This window comes from Scleropages formosus, chromosome 3, assembly GCF_900964775.1.
Source record: "Scleropages formosus chromosome 3, fSclFor1.1, whole genome shotgun sequence".
NCBI lineage: Eukaryota > Metazoa > Chordata > Actinopteri > Osteoglossiformes > Osteoglossidae > Scleropages > Scleropages formosus.
The window spans coordinates 22,256,955-22,283,026 of NC_041808.1; the positions used below are offsets into that span (position 1 = coordinate 22,256,955).

At 42.1% G+C, this 26,072-nt stretch overlaps 1 protein-coding gene across 3 annotated transcripts; it reads left to right on the forward strand.

Moving 5' to 3' along the window:
* The first annotated feature begins 1,242 nt into the window (after positions 1 to 1,242).
* pla2g4aa (phospholipase A2, group IVAa (cytosolic, calcium-dependent)) lies at positions 1,243 to 24,330 on the forward strand. Of its 3 annotated transcripts, XM_018753488.2 has the most exons (19): positions 1,243 to 1,362; positions 2,799 to 2,902; positions 5,570 to 5,651; positions 6,545 to 6,693; positions 6,839 to 6,952; positions 7,302 to 7,339; positions 10,216 to 10,360; positions 10,939 to 11,075; positions 11,729 to 11,951; positions 14,250 to 14,364; positions 16,221 to 16,358; positions 16,973 to 17,062; positions 18,227 to 18,292; positions 18,512 to 18,748; positions 19,635 to 19,819; positions 20,245 to 20,434; positions 22,857 to 23,014; positions 23,361 to 23,555; positions 24,260 to 24,288. In XM_018753488.2, the coding sequence occupies exons 2-18, from the start codon at positions 2,870 to 2,872 to the stop codon at positions 23,511 to 23,513; spliced, it is 2,253 nt and encodes a 750-aa protein (XP_018609004.1). In that variant the 5' UTR covers positions 1,243 to 1,362; positions 2,799 to 2,869; the 3' UTR covers positions 23,514 to 23,555; positions 24,260 to 24,288. The 3 variants fall into 3 exon arrangements, with proteins under 3 accessions (XP_018609004.1, XP_018609003.1, XP_029106038.1); XM_018753487.2 differs by having other exon boundaries at positions 1,244 to 1,362; positions 23,361 to 24,330; XM_029250205.1 differs by lacking the exon at positions 1,243 to 1,362 and adding an exon at positions 1,376 to 1,523 and having other exon boundaries at positions 23,361 to 24,330.
* The last annotated feature ends 1,742 nt before the right edge of the window (positions 24,331 to 26,072 follow it).

Genomic DNA, 26,072 nt, shown 5'->3' on the forward strand with positions numbered 1-26,072 from the left:
TTCTGCACTTACATTTACTCCCTAAATTCAACGACTTCATTACTGGCACTTGGAACCCAAGAGGTTGTTTTTTCCTCCCTCGAATTTCAGTTGGGAGTTTTTTTTATTCCTTTACTCCGTGGCCAGTAGGCATACTTATAACTTTGTAAAAGCAATGATAATGTATCACGCTAGTCTGTAGTCAACTGTCTTCTTTGTTTATTTGTCTGATGTATTTGTTTCTTTGCCGGCTTATGCCTGTGTTCAAGCGCTCTGTCACTGCGTAGGAAGAGCGCTCTATAAAAACAAACTGAATGGAATTGAATTGAATTAATTGGGGGCGGCGGCGCGGCAGCCTTGGCCGGTATCCGCTGTTTGGTGGGTCTGGGGTTCGAGTCCTGCTACGCCAAGCGGCGCACTGGTGTCCAGTCCCGGGGGTGTCTCGTCCCCCCTCGACCCTGCACCCCGTGTTGCTGGGTTAGGCTCCGTCCGGCTCGCCGCAACCCCGCTTGGGACAAGCGGTTGTTGACATTGGTTGGTTGGCTGGATTGAATTCCTCCTGGATTTTATTGTTCATATGACTCAGCTGAAATTTTTTTTGCTGCTCTTCCGTTACCAGAAAATTGAGTTTGTGTAGCCTGGGAAAAACCGCTTGTCAAAACCCGGTCAGAAGTTCCTTGTTTGTCTGTAGCATATGGAAATAAGTAGGAACCGTTGATTGTTACTGACGTGTTTGCGGGGAGCTCTATTTCCTGCGCACCACACGTTGACCGTAACAGCCTGGCAAGACTCCTACACGACAACACTAATGAACGAATTGCAGTCTGTTAAGTCACTAATGAGGTTGTGCGTTCTGAGATTCAGACACTAAGGGTGTTGTGCACGTTCTGGCGGTCAGGAAGCGCAGTTTTCCTCAGTGAGGAAGAATCCCCCAGGAGGGCACCCTCGTGCCCAGCAGTGTACAATTGCTACCCGAACCTATGATGATACACTTACAGTACATTTACATTTATTCATTTAGCTACCGTTTCTTTCCAAAGCGATTCACAATGTTAAGTCACTTACAATTATTTACCCATTTATACAGCTGCGTATTTTGTTTTCCCGGAGTTATTCCCGAATTATTACTAATCTATGCTGTTAAAAGTTCAGTTGCAAAGACGAGTATTTCACGCATGAAATCATTTAGCGGACCACAAATTATCGCTGTCGTTCCTAACGTGCCTCACTGAACTGCACACACACAATGTGTGTGTGTGTTTCTGCACCGCCTTGGGCTGTGTGTCGCTTTGAGGAAGAAGCCTTGGCGCCTCCCTCTGCGGCTCGTGCGACTGTCGGAGGGGTTTCGGTTCGTCCCAGCCGAACAGTGAGCTCGCGGACAAGGTAGGCTACGTACCCATTTCAATCATGTCAGTACAGCTCGTGCGTTAGGGTCCTTTGGGAGGGGGTCTGGATCCTGCCTTGCCTTGGCGACACTACGTTGAACGAGGGTGACGCCGGACGAGCGCGCGACGAAGAGCGAAGGGGGCGCGCGAGGCGAGCGAGTTACGTTACTGTGTCTTACGGCGGTTTGCGAGTTTGACGAGCAGATTAAATAGCTAATGGATGTGGGCTCGTTTTCATTGTCACCAGGGGAGCGAAAAGGTGTGCGAGTGGAGTGATAGCGAGCGTTTCAAAGAAAACACTGTTTGACTTTGAGTCGGATTCCTTCCAGTACCACTGGCATCAGTCTTATATAACTTTGCCCTAGGAACGAAATTAATCGCACGTACACATTCATGTCGGCATATTTACTCGTATTTCGTCGTAAATTTGGGAAAAAAAAAGTTTTTACACCGGAACGATTCTCTGCTTGTATCCGACGTGAATAAACTTGTTTGTTAGGAACTCTGTGTGTTTTATCGTGCGCACACCGGCTCACAGTCCCGCTGCACTGCGAACAGTGAAGTAAATTTTGTTTTCTTAAGTTTAAAAAAAAAAAAAAAAAAAACATCGAATTTATCCACGTAGGCTAACTGTGTCTTTTCGTGTATAACGTATTGGTATAAAACGCCTATTGGCTTTCCTGCGCTGATTATGATCCCCCCATTTTTATTTGTGGTTCATTTTTTTATAAAATCGTTGCCGCATTATATTTCTTAACCAGCTCACATAATATTTGCTCAGTTCTGTAGGAGATGAGCTTTTTCCCCATTGAACATATTAAGAATTTTTTTTCTCCCAGAAATGTTGTGTTTTTTGTTTTAGCTTTTGTTTAAATTTGAGAGAGTTTTAGGGTAAATCTGAAAGTAAATTAAAGAGGAAAGCCAGATTTAGGTAACAGCCCAGCTCATCGTCGAGAGTCTGCACAAACATATAACATGGGATTTACTAGATGACCCTCTAAATTTATAATTCTCGGATAATTTATTTACATGCAGATTTAATGTGAGAACTACAAATTAACCTAAGTTAAAAAAAAAAAAAAAAAAAGTCAGAGTGTTATGTCAGGAGACCTACATTACTCTCGTCTCTGCCAAGCAAGCGGTTTCCTGTGATCATTTTGCTTAACAAATGCTATTTTATTTGTTTACTTAATGTTTTCATGGGTATTTATTTTGTGTTACAACAGCATAAACAGAGTTCTGATGACTAAAAGCATTTTGAGCATCTGTGGTCTACGTTTATTTGTCAAAACTCAAATACAAGAATAATAATCACTGCTTTACATACTTAATTCCTTAATACATCTCTACCAGTCTTTGTCATAACTGCTTTTCTGTTGAATTTTAAACATGAATCTAGATAAAAATTACAATTCTATATTTTTTTCTCCTCAGGATTAATCTGAAGTACACTTTGGATGGTCTATATGGTTTCATCTAAAAGTAGAACTTTCCTATGACTGAAAATGTCTTCCATAGACCCCTATCAGTACATCATAGTAAGTAATCACTCAGATCAATACATGAATGTTTGATTACCATTTTCGTTATTATATTTTGTGGATAACTTCATTGCAATCTGCCAGACTGCTTCTGCTGGCATGGGAACCGGGCCGTCTATCACCCTAACACTAGAGGCAAAGGTACAGATGGTGTCTTAGCTAATAGAGGTGTCAGTAATCACTTAATTTCAAACTGTATCTGAATGTCAAGAAGTCCAAACTCGAGGGGCTGACCTTTCTTCTAAAGTCCTTTCATTGCTGGCATTTTTGCCCGGTGGACTTTGCAGTGCTCTTGCTCCTTTTCTAATTGTTCAAAGCTTCCACAGTTGTCTGCACTTAACATGTATTGATTTAGTTGTTGCTTTTCTCCAAAGCAACCTACAACGTTAAAGTACTTTCAGTGATTTACTCATTGTCGCAGCAGGGTCACTTTTAACTGAACCAATTTGGGATACGTGCTTTGCTCAAGGGTACTACAGCAGGAGGCAGGAATCAAACCTGGCTCCTTTTTGGTCAAAAGGCAGTAGTGTTAACCAGTGTCTCACCAGCTGGCCCTTCCCCCGCCACTGAACATAAACATATGAAGTATTCGGTGTAGTTTGGATTCTGGAAGATTTTCAGACCATCCTGGTGTTTTTTATTCAGCTGCCATCATTTAGGGCAAAGAGGTTCTGAAAGCTCCAGAACTTGCTGTGTTGATAGACAGGGAGGCATTACTTGTCCCAGCTTCACAGGCAGACTCATTTCCAGTCATCCCAGCTCAGGTTCTTTCTGAGAACCTGACCAGAGAACACCCATTGTGTTTCTCCTAGACCAGATCACATTTCCCATTATTGCTTTGCATTTGAAAAACCCTCCAGCTTCCTGCCTTTTTCTGTGCTGCCCTTCAGCTGGATGATATGGGTAGAAGGACGCTTAGGGAAATGAAGATAATGTTGCAATACGTAAGCTTTAATAAACAAATTACTGACTTTCCTGTTAGCAGCAGTGTACAGTAGCAGAGCAAAACTGTGCATCCACACTTTTCGTGTCTCTGTATTTGTGGGTATGTGTGTTTCAAGTGTATTACAGATCTATGCAGTATGGATATTCATGTACAGGCACACACTGGTTTATACTCTATACAGTCATTACTCTTTTGTAGCTATGCACACACACACACACACACACACACACACACACACACACACACACAGAGAGAAAGTAGGTGGTTTGTCTGTGCCAGAGTTGCACAGCTATGCACAAAATAGAGAAACTGGAAACTTGTCAACATTTCTTTACCACAGACGTACTGTGCTAACAGAGCCAATGATCAAACTGAGCTAAAAGTTACAGCAGTCATCTTTGCATATATGGTGGTCATGCAAGAACGCTAGAACTTATCAGGTCTTTGAGATCTTCGCAGTTGTTATGTGAGACAGTTTAGTTTGCTAAAGCAGGCTGCACACTCACTGCTCTGTTTATATTTATTTCTCGAAGAAATGTGACTTAGAAAAAATGACATACAAGTCGGAGTAAACTTTTCTGCATTTCTGCCTGCATTTCACCAGCAGGTGGAGAGGCACAGACATTGATCCATGACTCCCAAAGTACGGTCACTTAGTCGAACAGAATTGTTTTTGCCGGTGCACGTTACTTGAATAATCGCATATAGAATTGACAGGGAGTCTTTTTAAAATAATGGACTGAAAGTTTAGGAGCAGATAGGAGATTATGAGAGAAGTAGTCCTAAAGAGATGTTTCAAGATGCTTCTCGAATATTCTGCATAAGAGATGGAGCTCATTCCACTACAGTGAAGCCAAAACTAAGAACAGTCAGGCTTTCGGGCCATCGAGTTGCTAGAGGTGGAGAAGCACAACAGTCTGGTTGGCATGAAGTGATTGATCAGTTCCTGCACCTATCAGGAGGCAGATCCATTAATGGTCTTTTATTCCATAACCAAAGTATTGCTCTTGATATGAGCAGCTACAGGAAGCCAGTGGAGAGACATGTCATCATACCTTTTTCCATTTACATTGTCCTCTGGTTTGGGTTAGAAAGGAGGTGTGTGACATGATTGGTAACTCAGTTACATTACATTTACATGTATTTATTTAGCAGATACTTTTCTCCAAAGCAACGTCCAATGGATATTATATAGTGTTATCAGCCCACACACCTTATTCACCAAGGTGAGTTACACTGCTAGATACACTACTTACACTGGGTCACTCATCCATAGATCAGTGGAACACACTCTCTGTCACTCACACGCTATCGGTGAACCTGAACAGCATGTCTTTGGGCTGTGGGAGGAAACCGAAGCACCCGGCAGAAACCCCTGCAGACATCGAGAGAACGTGCAGACTCCGCACAGACTGAGCAGGGATCAAACCCATGTTCTTTCGCACCACCCAGGTGCTGTGAGACAGCTACTCGCTGGTATCTCACTAGCACTATCAAATACTGTTGTATTTAGGAAATACCTACATTTAACTTTATATATTTATCTGACTTGAGCAACTTACAGTTTTAAGCTTTTTACAGTTATGTACCCATTTAGAATGTTGAATAGATTTTGCTGTATAAATTCAGGGTGGGTACAGCAGGTGCAGAGGTTGGATTCTTATCCAAAGGCAGCACCTCTAACCAGTATGCCACCTACTGCTTTTTGCATTTTGCAGGTAGAGCACCAGTACTCGCACAAGTTCAAAGTGACCGTAGTAAAGGCTGAGAATGTCACGAAAGGAAAACTGGGAGATTTGTGTAAGTCCTCTTCATGCGCTTTACTGCTTTCACACAATCATCCACTCGTACTGACCAGTACTCAGCAGATGATCCATTGCAGTTGTAGTGTGTGTGTGTATAGAATTGGGTGTCACTTGTGGTGTTTTCTGTGCATCAGATCATCGTTCAGAGCCCTTGGTTCATGTTGTAGACAGCATGCCATTCACGTAGGTCCAGAGGTCAAAGTCAGACTGTGCCCTTCAGACAGCTCTCACCTGCAAGTAATCTGTGTGTCAGCCAGATTTGCTGCTCTTTCTCTCAGAGTATGGATGTTCATTAGCTTGTAGCAGTCTAAATGATTCACCCTTAGCTTTGTGTGCAATACAAGGAGGAACACATGTGTCATGGAGCACACTGTAATTGTGTTCTTATTGCCAAAGGTGGGAGGCAAAAAAAGAATTCAGTTCCTTTGACTGTTCTTTGCTTCGTAGCGCTAACTAATTGCAGAGCTTTAGTCACTGAAATTTTTTTTATCATGTAAAGCACAACTTAGTTTTAATGTATACTTCTTATTTGTAAAGAAACAAGATGAGGTGTTTCACCAGTGTCAAAGTGAAAGGATAAATTTAGATGTACAGGCATAACCAGTTGGATTGTATTAATGGAATTCCAGTGTAAGGTGGTTTGTTTGTACATGGTCGTGATAAATGTTAATGAAGTTTGACATTTAAAATTAAAACTAGACTAGTGCCTGAGTTGGATTTAAAGTTTCATGATATTTCATGTTTTCATAATAAACTGTCATGGTTACCTGGAAAAAAGAAGGCACTAAAGAGGTAATGTAGCCTGAGTAAAGTGAAAAGAGAATATTCTCCATTTGAAAATATATGTTCTTTGTGTGCGTGTGTGCCTGTGTGTATGTGTACTTTTAGTGGACACTCCAGACCCCTACGTGGAGCTGTTCATTCCGTCGGTGCCTGAGACCAGGAAACGGACGCGCCACATTGACAACGATGTAAATCCAGTGTGGAATGAAACTTTCGAGTTCATATTGGACCCCAATCAGGAGAACGTGCTAGAGGTGAATCACTTTGCACTTGATACACGGCCGTGGTGGGGGTTGCCGAGACCCCATACGCTGTACTGTATTTACATAAACCGTAAACCTGCAAGCACCTTTGACATGTCCTCCTCTTTTTTTCTGTTCTATTTTTTTCTCTATGTAGATAACACTAATGGATGCCAACTATGTAATGGACGAGACACTTGGAACTGTATCATTTGCCATTTCGAAAATCAAAGTGGGGCAACCAGAACAAGTGTCAGTCCTCATTGGCAAAGTAAGAGAGTGCATAAAACATGTATTAAATATTATTAGGCCTGCATACATCATCAGCGATAATTAATTTTAATTTTTATCATCATTTGAAAGTTAATGTGAATATATTCAGTAATAATGTTCATATAGTTGTGAATATTAGTTTTTCAATTTCCCATGTGCTTTACATGCTAAAGTGAGACTTTTGTGGCAGTCTTCATGTTTTTCCTGGTCTGTGTAGTTTGTCAAATTATATCCTCATCATGTCTGTTCCTGTTAATGCTGTATAGTATGTGGCATATGGATAACAAAACCTCCACTCTTGTTTTGGAAGAATTCCTGCTGTAGCCAATGTATTTTTGTGTTTGTAGGTAACCAAGGTGTACTTAAACATGTCCCTGGAGGTATGGTATGTATCACTGTGCACTAAATTCTGTCTTGCCGTACTCCTGTTAATGTTTGCGGTTGTACTTTTATATAGTTTAAGAATGATTAGACTGGGGCAGCAGCTAGTATAGTAGTTAGAGCATCATACCCTGCTATTAAGCAAGGTCCATTCCCTAAACTGCTTCAGTAAATAATACCCAGCTGTATGAATGGGTAAATCATTGTAAGTTAAGTCTAAGCTGCTTTGGAGGAAAGCATCAGCCAAATGATTCAGTATTCTTGCTTTATTATGTGTAACATGTCAATCTTGTGTGGACTTTATTATAGTGGGACAGTATTTCATACAAGATCATTACTTTGTAGTTGCTAGTGCAGTGGTTAGATGTGTTGCCTGTGGACCCCAAAGACCCTAGTTTGAATCCCAGTTCTCACTGTAGCATCCTTGATCAAGATACTTACACTGAATTGATACAGAGGAAATTACCGTGCTGTGATAGTAGCTTTACATTGTAAGTTGTTCAGATTCAGCTGAATGAATAAATGCAGATGTAACTTGTATCTACAAAAGCTTGAAATGTTATACAAATCCTGACGTTGTGAGTTACCATCAACAAGAATTTAAGCTAAATACAAAAAAAAAAAAAAAAAAAATTATATTGACGATTTAGGTTTTTTCTTGCCTGTGGAAATGGGTTTGTGTAGATCAAACACAGAGCAAACATTTGAAGCAAAGCTGATGTGGTTTTCATGGCCTGTGGTGCAGGCTCACTTTGGTTCAAGGTAGGGGGGCAGGGTTTGACAATTTGCTTGTCAAGTGAATTGAAAATGGTTTATTCTTATCCTCTGCATTTCTTGTGAGGTCTTCAGGGAAAGGCCAGTGTTGCTGCTTCATATCACAGAGGGGTGTTTATGTGGGTATCTAGTTCAGGGGTTCCAGACATAGGGCCCACAAGCTAGATGAGCTTTTTGATATGCTTGCATGATGATTGGCTGGTGATTTAGATGCGACCAAATACTGTAATGTGGAACACCACTAATGACACACACACATTGACTGAAACCGCTTGTCTCAAGTGGGGTCGCGGTGAACTGGAACCTGACCTGGCAACACAGGGCGTAAGGCTCGAGAGGAGGGGACGCTCCCAGGATGGGACGCCAAGCGGGACTTGAACCCCCAGACGTGCCAGAGAGCAGGACCCGGTCAAACCCGCTGTGCCACCGCACCCCCTTACCACTAATGACTACAATCAAATTAATTTGCTTATGGGAAGTTGCATATTAAGTGTATCCATCTATTTAACAGACATACCATCAAATGCCCAGCAATACCTTACCTGCAGGATTAGTGTACCCACCTGGGCCTTGCTGTCTTCGGCAGTGTTATTAATTACAAGCTCAGGAGACGGGACCCCAGGAACGCACACTTCATTGCGCCTTGACATATCTTTGCAGTAAATCTTGACAGAATGCACGGACAAGCCAGCCAAAAGCTTCAGAACACACAGAACTGTACATGGGTTGGTAATGACAACACAGTTCCCCCAGTGGTTACTACACTAGCATTCGTTTATGTTTGTTTATTTTACAGTTGCACACACTTAAATTTAGCTGATTACTTTTCTCCAAAATCTGTCACCTTGTGAATAAGGTGTGTGGGCTGATAACACTATATAGAGTTCATTGGAAGTCGCTCTGGACAAAAGCATCTGCTAAATAAATAAATGTAAATGTAAAATGACTTAGTGTTAACCTGCTTATAATGATTTACCCATTTGTGTAGCTTGTTCATTTTCACTCTCACTTTTCTCACTGACTTTCGCTAACTGCTTATCCTGGAAAGGTTGCGACAGTCTGGATCTTATCTCAGAAAGGTGAATTCATAAACCCTGAACTATGAATGTATGCACTGGTCATGTTGCAGTGCTGCTCTGGTTCTAATGTGTTTTTACAAAGTTTTATGCTATTTGTGGTTACTGTTGTACAGGTTATGGACGAGTGCTAGTGTAGTAACCTTTGGGAAGAATTGTGTTGTCATTACTGACCTCTGACCAGTAGTATAATGACGTTTTCACCTTGAGACATGTTAAGGCGTAGTAAAGTTTGGGGTTCTACAGTACCGTGCCCAGACCCTCTTGTTAGCAATGCCAACTGTAAGGTAAAGGTGCAACATTACAGCGTTCTGAAAGAAATTGTGGTTATTTGGAAGCTTGCTATTGCTCAGTTGCTGACTTGAGACTTTGTGTCATGGCTGTCCAAACTAAAAAAAAAAAAGTGATCAGATGTCGGGGAAGCAACTAGCAACAAAAATAAATTGCAAAGATTACATGGTGTGATAGTGAGTACCTCTTTATTGCTTTATATTTCCCCGTTCAAAAGTGAAAACTGCTTAGTTTTCATTAAGAGTAATGCAGGAGGCTCAATCATACCGGCTAACAAAGGAACATTACTGAATCAGTATACAGCGCTATAGGAGCACCAGTGAACAATGGCTATAAATAGTGATTTTCCCATTTTCTCGTCTGTTATACAAATAATACAAGTATAAAAACAGCCCGGAGTAGGCATTATGAATCCTTTTCGGCCTGTGATATGAAAAGAGTTTCAGACCCCTGGCCTCATCGCTGTCTTTAACTGTCCTCTGGAGCTTTGCCTTTCCTTTCAAGGCACAAGGTGCAGTATTGTCTCTAACCAGCTGACCTTCTAGTCTTATAAACGGCTTTTTTTTTTTTTTGTGCATCATTTTGATTGACAGACATTGTGCAAAGAAATTTAAGGAGGTTATAGGCTTTCACGAGGCTGAAATAGGTATCTTATTCAAATGTTAGCAACAAGTCCTGTTCTGGGACCGAAGGCTCTTTTTAAAGCTTGTGGCCAACACGTTCTATTACCCATCCTCAGCTCTTCGACAGACCTGCGCTTCAGCATGGCACTGTGTGACAAAGAGAAGCTGTTCCGGCAAGTGCGCCGGGATAGGGTCATGCTGGCCATCAAGAAGCTGTTGGCAATGGAGAAGAGCCGTTTCCTCCCCACCTCCCTGCAACAGGTGGGCCACAAAGTGTTCAACGCTCTTCCTTTGTTACTATGCAGTGCGTTGCAAAAATGTAGAAGATTGGTGATCCTGTTCACGTGATTATAAACCACATAAGTACACTTATCCCCGTTACCTGGTCCTAATTTTATCCTGAAAATGGGCAGAATATTGGAAAATGGAGTACCAAAATTGCTCCACTATTTCTTATGATTATGTGGTCCTCAAAATGCAGTGCATTTCAGTCTCTTTCAAACAACTGCTTGGACCAGTTTCCAAATGTGGTCTCGGTATATTACACCGAATCGATTGTCACACACAGGATAAACCCGACCCAATTAACAATAAGTGGCGCTTCTGGACTGGGTAAGCGGAAAAACCCCATATGGGAAGACCAAATAACGGTGGATGAGTGTAAATAAGATGCGCTGTGCTCCTCTTCTGAATGTTTGGTGTGACATTTGTTGTGATAGTGCCACTGAACACTGGTGCACTGGATCAAGAAAGTGAAGACTTGGCAGCATGTTACATGAACACAGGGGATTTAGTGTAAAAATACAGTAACAATGCCAGTGTCTTTCCTTTCTGTACAGGTGCCAGTGATTGCCATTGTGGGCTCCGGGGGAGGGTTCAGGGCCATGGTGGGGTTCTCAGGGGTCATGAAGGCACTGTACGAGTCCGGGGTTCTTGACTGTGCCACCTACGTGGCTGGCCTTTCGGGCTCCACCTGGTGAGTATGCTGCCACATGTTAGTAGTCATTAATTTCTGGAGTAGCTGTGACCCAGGCTTGGCGTCACTAGTGAGACATATATTTTCATGACTGATTTAGGATAGTTCTCCTACGCATAGCTTCTGCGTGTTCTCAGTCAGAGAATTGTGTTCTGTAGTGTAAAAGCTGAAGTGAAAGCCCTCTGTGTTATCTAGATGATTTTCATGAAAATGTTCATCTTGAAAACCACATTAAGGCTGCTTTCAGTTTATTTCAATGTGTTACTTCAATCTATCTATAAATGTATGGTGTGAAAAAACCCCAAAGCTCATTTGCTTCATTCTTTAGCATTCTCAGTCGAGCATCTAGGCCACATTTGTATAAATGGTTGCTATTGTAACTTCTATTTTGGCAATCCCGCTGAAAGACAGAAGAGAATTTTGTTTGGCTGGTGAATCTGCTATCATTTTTACAGGCCAAACGTTTAACAAAAAGTATGTGGAAGTAGTTAAATGGGAGCACTTATGTGATTTAAGTGACATTCCTGCTTAGGCTTGCCCTGGGCCTCTTGTTCCGGGCTGGGGGACAATTGGAGGTGGATGATTGTGGGTGGGTATACGGGGTACACATTCCCATCAAGGGCGCTGCCTGACTCTCCCCGGTGGGACTGCAGGTACATGTCTACGCTGTACTCCCACCCCGAATTCCCTACCAAGGGCCCCAGGGAGATCAACCAGGAACTGATGAAGAGTGTGAGCAGCAACCCGCTACGCTTCCTCATGCCCCAGAACATCAAGCGCTACATCACAGCCCTCTGGACAAAGAAGGCAGCTGGCCAGCCTGTCACCTTCACCGATATTTTTGGCATGCTCATTGGGGAGACCCTTATCCCCGGGGTGAGTGCTGCCTGCCATCCCTAAACTGTGACCGTGTGCCATCTAGCATTTGATGCCGTCTAGCATTGTGTTGCTTCAGCGCGTATCGTCATAAGTCCAGTTTGTAGCCCTGTGCCATGTATGCATGCTTTGCCCTCACAGTTCCTACATGGGTGGATGTGTTTAGTCACTGTTTCGTTTTCACACTCGCCCCTTTTTCTCTTAAACCACATGCTTTCCAAGTGACTGGTCTGATTTGATCTCAGTGGGAACTTGACAGGAAAGTCAAAATGCCTCTTCTTCTTCTTCTTCTTCTTGCATTACAGCACACTCGCTAACCTTTCAGCTGTGTGTCGGCTGCAACGATGTCTTGCGTAGGATTTCCTTTCTTAGGAACATTACGCAGGTGAAATGCAGGTGCTGCATCTTCTATAAATGATGCTCTGCCATTTGCACATGGTACTTGGTAATTCTCCATTTAGTCGTGCTGTAGGGAAAAGGGCTACTGAAGGTGTTAATAATTCTCTTTCCTTTATTGCCCTGGGTTCAGAAATAGCTTTTGCGTGCACTTGGTCAGCATTAAATCATAATGCAAATGATTGTCCTCTATCTGGCCATGGCAACTCAGAGCAGCCTTGCCCGGCTGTTTGATAAACTGCAGGGCGAACACCTTTAGCTGCTGTCACCATTCAGTGTAGCATGTCAGGGGTCAGATTAACCCAGAGTAATGCAGAAATAAAGAAGTGAACAATTGCTAAAACCTCCCTGTGGCAGGATGAAGCCTAGCCACACCCAGTCCAGAAGCCTGGCAAATGTACCTGGGAGCAGCCTGTTAATGGCATAATGAGGCCCTGGTGCAGCCAGTCACCAAGGGAGACACATAATAAAGGTTAACACTAAGAGCCTGACGGGTGAAAAGAGGTTTTGTGTTCTGAGGGCTTTTCTTTACCTCCTATCTGGCCTATCCTCCTGTCACGATCTGTTGATCAAACTAGACAACTCACTCATTTCGCCTAGCTCCTTCGCCAAGAGCCTGGAGTAATGATTGATGCGAGTCTGTCATTCTCTCGACATATCGAAGCCACAGCCCAGTCCTGCAGATACATCCTGCATAATATTCGTAGGATCCGTCCCTACCTCACTACTGACTCCACCCAACTACTTGTCCAGGCCATGGTGACTTCCCGTCTGGACTACTACAACTCTCTCCTGTGTGGCCTTCCTGCTAATGCCATCAAACCTCTGCAGCTTCTACAAAGTTCTGCTGCATGAGTTGTTTGATTTGCCAAAGCGCTCCCATGTATCTTCTCTACTCATCTCTCTGCACTGGCTTCCTATAGCTGCCTGTATCAAATTCAAAACCCTGGTTACTGTGTACAAATGCATCAATAGAACTGCTCTCAGCTATTTACAAGACTTGATCAACCGCTACACCCCAGCCAGGCCCCTTCGTTCATCTACTTCTGCTCGCTTGGTGGTTTCCGCGCATGAAAGGTAAAGCTCGGAGGTTCTCGGTTCTGGGTCCGTTGTGGTGGAATGACCTTCCCCTCTCACTCAGAACTGCAGAAACTCTGTCTCCTTTCAAGAAGAGTCTGAAAACTCACCTTTTCCAGATCCACTTCACCCAAGATCTCTCCAGCTCATTGGAGAGATGCATTATAATTCCATAAATATCTCCAGATACAACCTTTATTCAGCCACTACTCTGGCATTGTACTTGCTTATTTGTGTATCTTACCCTCCCACCAATTTTCTTGTTTTTTTTTATTTTTTTTAAAAAATATTGTATCGGGATTTGTCTAGCCTGTGTTTTATGCACCTACTCGATTGATGAACCTCGGTGCAGCAAGTGGTAGGTAACAAACCAGGTTTGCTTGAGACTTTCATGTCTGCAGCTATGTCTCCTTCTCTTAATGTAATGCATAAATTGTACTTTTGCTGAAATGTATGTTGCTTTGGACAAAAGCATCTGCTAAATGAATAAATGTAAATGTAGTGGTAACACTGTGTATGTCCTGAAGTTAGTATAGTTACGCTTTTACTCTTCTGTCCGTGACTTCTATACAGTTGCTGTATTTTTGTTGTTACTGTATTTGTGTACAATGGGGTAGGTAATTAAAAAGAACCACAAGCCCACCCATCACTGCTCCCTACCTAGTCAGCCTCACTTATTTTATTTTTTTCTCCAAACTTAATTTGTACACTAATCCTTACACCAAACATTCTCTACACTAAGTAGTGCTGTGATGTACTTGTGATTTATTTTTTCCATGGGCTTTTTAAAAAAAAATTCCTTCATATGTTGCTTTCTTCATAAAGCGCATGCACTTCAAGCTGAGCAAAATGCAGGAAAAGGTGGATGAGGGACAGTGTCCAATGCCGCTATTCACCTGTCTTCACGTGAAGCCTGATGTCTCTGAGCTCATGTTTGCTGGTAGGAGGGATGCTCTTGTTGTCTGGGTTGACTTTGCTCTATTGTTCCTACCTCATCCCTGTGTTGTTCTCCTTTCTCTCTTGTTATGCTGACGGGTAGATGGTTCTGTGTCCAGGAATGCAGTCAGACCCTTTCACGGTGACGTTCCCTTTGTGGTTAGGGGCCTGTTAGAGAGTAATCGGGGGTTAAAGAAACATCTCCCAGGGGATCAAGGCTGGTGCTCACAAATTATGCTTGAGTTCAGTGTTTTAGTGACCAAAAAAAACTCAGCCCATAGTCTATATCCACATGGTTGTTTTCTGCTTTGATAGGTGAAAGAATATGTCTTTTCCCCATCAACTGAAGTGTGTGCTGAAGTGAATTTAGCTGCATTTATCTCTATGATTTTCCTCTGATGTGTAGATAGTCTTCTATTTGTGGGCAAATTTGTGTATATTTGCATATTTGGAAAATATGGAAATTCTTGACAAACTCCGAAATAATAATTGACTTTGTCTCATTTACATTCTGACTGAATGATTGTTTAACCTAAGATTCCAAACTGCGCAGTATGCTGTATTAGATAAGTTCAGCCATTTTTTTAATTCAGGAGTATGATACGAGTTGCTGATAAAACATTTTAGTCTCAGTTTAGGGATGCTCTGATGTTAACTGTGGTAAAAGTCTTTCAAAGGCTGAGGTCAACATATTGTAAAGTCATTAAATGTGTGTCATTAAATGTGACACCACTCAGGTTGTGTCCAGCTTAGCAACAGGAATGTAAACGTAATAGGTAATCGGTGAGGTGTACTTCAAAGGAACGCACCCGTGGGTGGGCTGTTTCCTGTGGGTTTGCTGATGTTTACATGGCTGGGACAGGTTCTTGCCTGGGAAGGACCGCTTACTCATTGAAATGCTATTCTAGCTTGGCTCCCAGTGCCCAAAGGTAGAAACCAGTGACAGAAACCCGACAGTCACCGCAGCATACCTTTCACTCACCTATTGTGCAAACAGGTAAATACTGCAAACAACTGATAGTGTGGTGGTTAGAGCTGCTTTTGGAGCTGAAAGGTTGCAGGTTTGAATCCCACTGTAGTACCCTTGAGCAGGGTGCTCACCCTAAATTGCTGCAGTTAACTTACCCAGCTATATAAATGCATAAGTAGTTTTACACATTTAAGTTTAATTTAGCAGCTTCTTCAAAATAGTACCAAATTACTTGAAAAGAAAACAAGAAATTACTTGTGCTGTATTCTGTTAATTTGTTTTGAAATGTGTATAAAATATTATATTTTGACCTAGTAGAGCTGTTTTTTTCATGGAAGAAAATCTGAGGCTTGGTGCTCTGTGCATAGTTTCTCTCTCACACACACTTAAACACACACAGACCGTAATTCTTCATCACACTATCACATGGTTGATTCAGTTGTCTAATAATACGTCTTTTCCTTTTTCTGTACCCACCCGGTTCAATTTGTTTCCATTGATAAGTTATAGTTAAATAATATTAGAACTGTTTGCATGTTTCAGAGTTCTGATATCTAGTTTCTGTTATAGCTTGGAAGTGATAGTGTCAATCATTCTGTGCACAACACTGTTTTTGAAATTTTTTGTATTCTTACTGTGTCTCTGTGGTGTTCTATGTAAAAACATTAACATGTAATGGAAACAATGAGTCATCTATATTTCGTATTATGCCATCATGACATCAGCTATGCTCACCAAACCATTTTCTCGACAGTAAAGTGTGATGTGGTGGACATCAAAGATATGGAAATGCTCACAAAGTGAGCTAGCGTAGTGTGGTATGGTATCAAGTGTAACTGTTGGGGGAATTACGGGTATTAATTGCCTTCTCTTTGCATCATGACTGGCAGACTGGGTAGAGTTCAGTCCATATGAGATCGGCATGGCGAAATACGGGACTTTCATGCCACCTGAAATCTTTGGAAGCAAGTTCTTCATGGGTAGCGTAGTAAAACAATACGAAGAGAACCCCCTGCATTTCCTCATGGGTGAGAAGAACCGCCAGACCATCACAGGCTTCCTTCCTTAAGTGACTTTGTATGTGTGGGTCTTAAGGTGTTCAGAGCAGTTCTCATATTTTGGGCTTGGTTTTCAATTAGATTTTTGACATGAAAGTATCAGAAGAATTTTATGTTTGGTGAAAAATAGGTGAACCTGTTGTTGTGGGAAAATGTTGTTCACCTATTTTAATGGCAATGAGTTTTTTTTACAAGTACTCTTTATACACACAGATCTACATGATGGAATTATGCATTTTATGCCTGTAATTTATTCATTTAAAGTCAGGAATGTAGCATATCTGAAGCTTACTCCGGTTAATTATCTGTGTGTGCTCTCACTTATTTAAAAAAGGTGAGCAAAGCAAGTGTGCCTGTTTGCTAATCATCCCTGAGGTTAAATATTTATCCCATTTAATTTATAACAGTTTTGTTAAATACTGAGTCAGTATTCTCTGTCACATACACCATAGCAAAATACATGTAAACGTAGGTTTGTAAATGAATGCTATTTAAGTCGTTAACTGATATGCATTCGATTTCAATTTTGAAACTTACTCCCACTGCATGGCTTGTGTATCTAAACTGTCTGTGTGTGTTTGCAGGGGTGTGGGGGAGTGCCTTCTCCATTCTATTCAACCGGGTAATAGGAATCAAAGATACTGCTGGAGGAAGTACCATGGAGGAAGAACTTGGTAAGGAAAGTGCCTAAAAGCAATAAAAATCATTGGGGTATGAAGAACTGCTTGCAGTAGTTGTCCCCCAATGTCTAGCAGCGGTCCACTGGGGAAAAAGTAACAGGAAAAACTACTTTAGTGGTGCGACAGACATTAACAGGACTGGTAGGCCTATTCAAGCGGTCCTCTGTACACTAAGCTAAGGCACTGTTGACTGAGAAGGAAAACTATTTGAGTGCTCCTTGTGTTTAAACGTATTTTATAATGGCTATTTAGTCAGCTCTGTTACTAAGTTACTACTGCCCATAGTTTGCTTTTGTCCCAGCATTATCTGAATAGTGCTTTTCTGAAGGTGCATTTCAAGTGTTTCTTTCTCCCCCCCCCCCCCAGTTTGTGTGTTTGTAACAAGGTTGTGTTGAAAATACACAAATATTGCATTTCCTTGCCCTGCAATTAATTGGCAGCAAAACACATGCAGACCTAATAGAAACAGTGTGGTATTGTGCGGCCACATGCAATTCACTTCATCTGTGTTTACAGTTGGTGGTCAGTAATGAGATGAGGAGCATTGCACATTGTAATTGCTGATTCATTCATCCCATAAACATTTATTTGTGGTTTTTGGAATATATTTTTATTTTCGGTGCAGTACACCGGACGTCCGACCCAGCACTGAACAAGCAGTACCTTTCGATTCAGGGATGGAAGTGTTAGCGTTTGGTACGACGTTTTTCTGAGCTTTTTTTCTTGATTAGAGTGTACTGGTTCATATGAATTTGGAGTTACAGAAAAATAGTTAGGCTGCCTGTCCAAATTGTCTGTTAGTTGAGGACCCACAGTAATTGTTTAAATGTAGGAATTAAGAACTGTGAAACTAATATATTTTAAAGTCCTTGAAAAGGCAGTGTTCTCACCCACGCATTAGAGCAGTTATCAGTTTATCTTTAGCTTGCATTTCCTGGGAGGGCCTTGAAAATGTGTGTTGATATATATATAACCAACCAGTAAGTACATCCTCTTTTCAACTCTGTCTGGTGTTTTGCTGTAGCAATGAGAAATCTCTTCCTGTCTTTCATGTAACCCAGCGGAAGTCCTCATTTGTGTATTTTTGCCAGTGCTGAAGAGATGTTTAGATATGGCACACTGGGTTTTGACAGCCTCCCCGTTGTCTTTCATTCTTAGAGCAGATAAGGCCTGAGCACATCGTGGGAGAGGACAATCAAGACAATGACGAGGAGCCTCGTCAAGGTGAGCGCCACAAGGATGTTCCTCGGGTGCCCCTACCCTGCTTTGCTGCATGCAGTTGCAGTTCCCATCAAGGAATGCAGGATGCGTGGCAGTTACCCATCCAAACGATTCCAGGCACACCAGGCTGCACTTTTTCGGTCAGATGTGAAACTGTGTAGATGGACTGAGTGCAAAAATGGTGAGCTGTCTGTGTGAGACATCTGCTCATCACGTCCACAGCGGGTTCAGAGAATCCAGAAGGGGAAGACGAGTACCAGCGACATGCCCAGGCCAGCTGGGTGCAGCGCATGTTCACCTCCTGGGTTGGTGACTCCACCCTCTTCAACACCCGTGAGGGCCGTGCTGGCAAGGTGCACAACTTCATGCTGGGCCTCAACCTCAACAGCTCGCTGCCCTTCTCCCCATTTCCTGAGCACCTGTGCTCTATAGCTGTTGAGGAAGAGGATGCTGTGACAGGTTAGTGTGGAGGCTCCAGCAGAGCACACACGGCAGCGTGGTCACACACAAGTGGTGCTGTATAACAGTGAACTTCCTGAGCCCACATCAGGGTTTCCTTCAGACGCTGCAGAAGGGAGATAATGGTGAATGAAACCTTAGTGTGAATGGAAGGAAGAAACAAGACCACTGCAACAGCTGTAAACACACCCAAAACTGGAAGCATGATGCCAAGAACAGAGTGCGGACACATCCTGTACTTTAGCCACTGACACTTGCACATTTGACTGTGGTTAGTCAAGTGTGTCTTTGCTGGATAGTCAAAATGAGACTGACTTTTTTTTTTTTTTTTTTAAGTTCTTGAAAATAAACCACATATCGGGCAGCACTCACAGCTGCGACCATATTTATTAAATTAGAGAATTTAAACACGAGAAATTTTAAGCACAAATGTGCGTTGGACTCCTTCAGTTTACACAAGCATTAATGGAACATGTAAATAAATACAAAACATTCATGTGGCTCATGATTTTTTGTAAAAGGGGAAAATCACTGGACTGAGAATTGCATACATTAAGACAATAGGACAAAGAATTTCTTGTGTCAAAGCAACTAGTTACATTTTGATACAGTATGCCACATTTTGCCAGTTGCTATTATGCTATATAATTGCCTATTGCTTAGTCATGCAGTAGGGGCAGTGGGCTTTCAGTACAAAGTACCAATTTAATACAAATCAGAACCATGATCTTAACCCACTGAATATATTTTTTCAGTAGTTGTGAGCTTATGCAGTTTCTCTAGTTCAGTTCTTTCAAATAAGATAGGGGAGATTCTGAATAATTTCAGCTGCACCGTTGTCCATCTGTTTTCATCTGCTTTCATTCTGTTTATGGTGACTCTGCAGACCCAAACGAGTTTGATCGTATTTACGAACCACTGGACGTGAAAAGCAAAAAGATCCATGTGGTGGACAGTGGTCTGACCTTCAACCTCCCATATCCACTGATCCTGCGGCCTCAGAGAGGGGTAGACCTTATCATTTCCTTTGACTTCTCCGCACGCCCCAGTGACTCCAGCCCACCGTTCAAGGTGAACCAACTCTCTTTCCACAATCACTGTGTGTGAGTTATGTTGAGGCATGCTCTTGTGAATGTGTATTTCGAACCTATAGTAACCCATCAATTTGCAGTGACTGCAGCTGAGCTCAGCAGTGCGTTTCCTCCTTGCACAACAGCGTTCATGTTCACATAGTGTGCCATTGCACCCTGGGGTGTCTGTGTCCGCAGACAATCATTGGGATATCAGTGCACTTCATCCATTAACCGTGTCTGCACCATTTATTAGTTCTTCTGCACAAGGTTGTCCACCAGACACAAGAAACAACAAATCCAGGCAAATCTGCAGAAGCAAACATGAGGCTCTTGAGGGAAAGTTCTCTGGCCAGAAACACGTGAAATGGAATTTTAGGATTGTATGTGTTGTCAGTATTGTGACAGTGTGCTTTGTGTGTTAAGGAACTGCTGCTGGCAGAGAAGTGGGCGCGAATGAACAAACTGCCCTTCCCCAAGATCGACCCCAAGGTGTTCGACCGGGAGGGTCTCAAGGAGTGCTACGTGTTCAAGCCTAAGAAGGGTGACAGGAACTGTCCCACAGTCATCCACTTTGTGTTGGCCAACATTAACTTCCGTAACTTTAAGGCTCCAGGTAACGGCGCACATCTCAGCAGCATAAATTACATGAAATGACAAATTATTTTTAAAGCTAAATAAGACATTCCAGGTATAAAAGAGGCTTAGTGCAATAGTTTAATATTTTTTCTAAGAATGATATGAAGAGATATTAAGCACCAGTTGCAAAGGTAAGACTTTCTTCCCTGCCTAGACCAACATGCTGCAAGTTCTTCAAAAGTAACCCAAAACAACTGACTAGTAAGCTTTGTAAAATGTCCTCCTCGTGAAACTAGTTAACCCTACTTATCAAGTTTCTTAATGCCCTGCTATCACTGTGAGCAATACTATCCCCTGTAGTAAAGGGATCAAGTTGATTCCTTCACCTCTTCTCCAGGATATTTCCCCAGAACTTGGCCCTCATCTCCAAGATTAACCCCTCACTCTCCTCTTGTTACTTCCCATCCCCCTCAAAATGCTCTCTTTTCACCGCTGTTAAAGATACCTTCTTTAGATGCAGACTCAGTCCAGAACTACAGGCCAGTCTCCCTCTTCCTTTTCTGTCAGAAATTCTGGAACAGACAACCTTTGGTCAGCTACCTGTATTCTTCACCCAGAATGATCTCCTCAACTGGTACTAGTCTGAATTTAAAGTTGGACATTTCACCAAAACAGCTCTCATGGCAGTGTCGAGTCCTCTCCAGTCAGATAGAGCGGCCTCCTTTTCCTCAGGTCTTCTCCTTGACTTGTCTGCAGTATTTTGATACTGTCAACCACCAGATTCTACTCTCCTCTCTTGGACAGCTTGGCATCAAAGGAGCTGCACTGAAATGGTTTGAGTCCTACCTATCAGGTAAATCCTACCAAGTGGTCTGACGGTGCTCCCAATCATCCCCTCAGCCTCTCTCAACTGCTGTTCTGCATGGCTCGGTACTGGACCCTCTACTCTTCTCAATCTACACATCTTCCCTTGGCCCTGTCATCGCCTTCCACGGATTCTCCTACCACTGCTATGCCAACAGTACCTAGCTGGTCCTCTCCTTCCCCCCCAGAGCTACATACATTTTTTTTGCATATCGCCACCTGGCTCTGATGTCTCTGCCTGGAATTCTGATCACCACCTACAACTCAACCCTTCCAAAACAGAGATGCTTCAGCTCCTAGGTCCATCTTCCTCTCAACAACTCGATTTAAACTAGACAACTCGCTCATTTTGCCTACCTCATTAGCTAAGAGCCTGGGAGTAATGATTGACTGAAGTCTGCCCTTCTCTCAACTCAAAGCCACAACCCAGTTCTGCACATACATCTGGCATAACATCCAGAGGATCCATCCCTATCGTACAACAAACTGTACTCAACTCCTAGTTCAGGCCGTGGTGATATCCCGCCTGTACGACTGCAACTCTTTTCTGTCTGGCCTTCTGGCCTCTGCCATCAGACCTCTCTAGCTGATCCAAAATGTTGCTGCACAAGTTGTCTGACCTGCCAAACCATTCCCACGTATCTCCCCTCCTCGTCTCTCTGCATTTGCTTCCTATAGCTGCCCAGATCAAATTCAAGACTCTCATTACAGCCTACAAAACAATCAACGGATCTGCTTCCCGATATCTGTAGGGCCTGATAACTCACTACCCCCAACCAGGCTGCTACACTTCTTTATCTCTGTCAGTTTGGTGGTCCCATGCACAAAAGGTCCAAAATCAAAAAGCATGAAAGTTTTCGGTTTTGACTTCGATGTGGTGGAATGACCTTCCCCTCTCACTCGGAACTGATCTCTACATTTCTGAAAGGTCTCAATACTCACCTCTTTCGGACTCACTTCTCCCCTGATCCCGTAAGTACTTCATAAACATGTACATGTTTGTTTAAATAATAATTTAACAATGGAATAGCCTAATTTTCAATTTTAGTTTACACCCCCATATTTTGACTCAGTTGCACAATTTCCTGGACTGTCTAATTAAACCAGTCCACGCTTCTCTTGTTCCTTTCAACTCCGGCTTTGTCTGTAAAAATCCAAAACAGCCAGTATAAACTAGACGTTGGGTGTTTCTCTCCTTTTAAGTAAGCATTTCTGGGAGCCTGTTTTACCTTCCTCCAAAGTTTATTGTTTCCATTGTTCCCCTTTCACTCGTAAGCTGGATGAGGTCCAACTTGTGATACAGCAGTTCTACAGGAAGAAACCGTACCCTTGATTAATGCAATCACAGAGTCATGAAACGGTAGTTTAAGAATTTGCCCTCTCCCTGACAGCAGCACATCAGCTCACATACACAGTGCCCTAAGGAATTTAATACCTCCCCTCCCCCCCGACAGTTATTAATCAGGAGATAATTACTTGTGGGAGTACAGCAATCAGCATTTCTAACAGTGTTTAGTTTGTCACATTTCCTTTGTGAAGAACAAAGGTAATGGAACTTAAATCTGTAACATGGACTACTCCTATTTTCTCTAAAGGAGTCCCTCGAGAGAGCGATGTAGAGCTAGAGTTTGGAGACTTCGATATATTTGATGACCCACAGACTCCATACTCCACCTTCAACTTCCAGTACTCCAACCAAGCATTCACACAGCTGCATGACCTTATGGAGTTCAACACCCTCAACAATATTGAGGTGAGTATGCAGCCCTACTTCCATTTCCAGTGTTTTAATAAAGGAGCAACAGGACAGGTAGTGGCGCTTGAAACGGTTAATTTTAAGATGTTTTAAGTCATAAGAAGATCTCAGATGCTGCATCCATGTACAAGATCATTGAACTGCCCCAGTTAAAATTTCCCTCAGTATATTTAGGTAAAATGCTAAATTGCTTTCATAATTAAATGTTTATCATGTACATTATCATAGCATAATGAGACTTAGGAAATAGAAAAGGTTACCTAGTGTCGGGGGAAGGGCTGATAATGGCATTAATGTCATTGTTTGAGTGAAACTGAGATGGATCATTTTCTGTGCCTTCCAGGTGATCAAAGATGCCATAAAGGAGAGCATCATGCACCGTAAGGAGAACCCCTCCAGATGCTCTGTCTCATTGTCACTCAACGAAATCCAAAACAAGAAGTTCATGAAACGGGACAACAGTGCAAATAAGATCCACATTGAAAAGATACAATGAGAGGTCACTCTCTGCTCTCAGATTAAACACAGCCTGTCTACGGTATGTACAGTGCCGGTGCAGTGTGGTATCTGGGTACAAAGATGTCACCAGGTCTAATGGTGTAATGTACATGTTCGTTTTTATAATGTGAGCCAAGTGCCTATGCATTTTTACATAGTTTCTACTTAAATCTGTTTTCATCCCTGACATCAAAGCTTAGGGAAGAATGGGTTAATTCAAAAAAAAAAGTCTGAATGATGAGCCAAACTGTTGGTTTCTATTACTACTTTAATAAGGTTCACTGTACATGTGCTGGGTCCTTTTTTATCTCAATGCAATTAATTACAAATGAACACTGTTTATAAAATGGAATGACACATGCTACTCTCAGATGAATTTGATTCATACTTAATCTACAGCCCTTGGAAACACCTTAATTGTTTCCAGTTTGCCAAGTGTTCCCGGCTGGAATATGAGCTTCTGGGTACCGAATTTGGCATAGAAATAGTCAGTGTAGTTCTAGTATTGTTTTTTCAACTTTTATGTCAAGGTCACATTTTATTTTATAGATGCAGTAAATTCAGTGCTTCAACATAATACTAGTGAAACTACTTTATGTATATGTTTAGACTACATTATCAAGTATAAAATTAATTGCTGTCTATGTAAACAGGTCATCGACCAGGTATTCTCTAATTTTAACTAACCATTCCTGAAAATCTTTTTCTCACACTTTACCTTTTACCATGTTTTTCTCTCTACAGGGAATGTATTGCCAAATTACAAAACACACACACACACACACACACACACACACACACACACACACACAGAGAGAGTCTGAAACCGCTTGTCCCAAGCAGGGTCGCGGTGAGCCGGAGCCTAACCCGGCAACACAGGGCGCAAGGCCGAATGGGGGGGGGGGACACGCCCAGGATGGGACACCAGTCCGCTGCAAGGCATCCTAAGCAGGACTTGAACCCCAGACCCACCAGAGAACAGGCCCTAGCCAAACCCACTGTGCCACCATGCTTCCCTTCAAATTACAATATAGATTTTTGTAATTCAGTTCAATTTATTTTTATAGAGCGCTCTTCTCACGCAGTGACAGAGACCTTTGGCACAGGCATGAATCAAGAAAAATTGGTGCATGGCTGTGCAAAAACTGACTACTACATCATTATTGTTACAGATGATGTGTTGGCTGAAATGTTAATGTAGGTTTATGTCAAGGTAAAGTCATTAAAGTTTTTATATGTTTAATACTGTATATCTTAGTGTTGCCATATCTAGTTTTATTCAGGCTCCCTTTCATTCTCAGAGAAGGAGGTTGGCCAGGATGTAACCTGAAACCTGACTCATGCGCCACTCCCCATCGGGGAGGTTCAGGGGAAGTTCAGGGTCTGCAGGCGGTGGTATGAGCCTGTGCCACGTTATGCAAGTGATGAAATCTCACTTCAGCTAGAGCCAGCAAGAGCTGGGCAGAGTGGAATTTTACAACATGCAAACACAGCCAGAACAAACGCTCTGTGGATAATGTCCTGTAAGGCAAAGGATAACGGGAAACTTTCCCCTCGCATGAAATTGTGCCACAGATATCTTGTAAGATTTTCCCTGGCAGAGTCAGTTGGGTTTCTAAATTTATTTGATCCTTATTCCTAAGACATTCGTCCTCTTCCCTCTTTACCGTGTTAAGATTTTTGTCAGGTTAGTCAAGCATGGTTACCTAAATGTAGCTGAATTTTCTGAAGATTTTTTTTCGTATTGCAGTGAATGAAGATATACACTTTTTGCTGTTACTGAATGGTTGGCTGTTTTTGCTGTACTTGTCTAACAGCAGTGTTTACATCTAAGTTTTTTTTGTTTTTTTTTTTTCTTTTTTCAGGACTGCTGGATGTGTAAACTTAACATTTTAATTATGATTTATTTATGCTAATATAACTTAGTAATACTGGTATTAATTCCTATTTATATGTAAAGACAAGTTGTCATTCTCAGCTTAATTACATTCATCATTGATCTCAGTTATACTGAATAAAGTACAAATGCTTCATATCTTTTTCATGTGTGACTTCATTTACTCTTTCTTTAGCTTCCAATATCTGCATGTTTCCACAAAATGTGAGTCTTGCACTGGAGTCCTTGACAGTACAAATTCAGTGTTACTGTAAGAATTGTTCACCCATTCATTTTTTCAGTGTTTGTCATTATTTTTAGATATGCTTATCCATTATGGAGCATAAATTAAAATGTATTCTAAACCTTGTCTGCTGAGAAAAGAAATTGCTACCATATACATGTTTTTCCATGAAAAGGTGTCTCAAATCACTGCACAGCCCATTTGATTATTATGCATTCAGTTTGGGCACCCGAGTCTGTTAGGGGGCTGGGGCAAACCCCTATGAACCCAGCTGCTCATTTTACAAGCCATGCCCTCTAGCAGTCGTTCAAACCTGTCTACTTCAGTACAGAATGCTGGTTGTGCCGCACTATTTACAGCAATGCCACATCTACTGGAGTTCCTCTGTTAATGAAATCTGGGGAAAACCAGTATGTTTATGAGCACCAACAGCAATT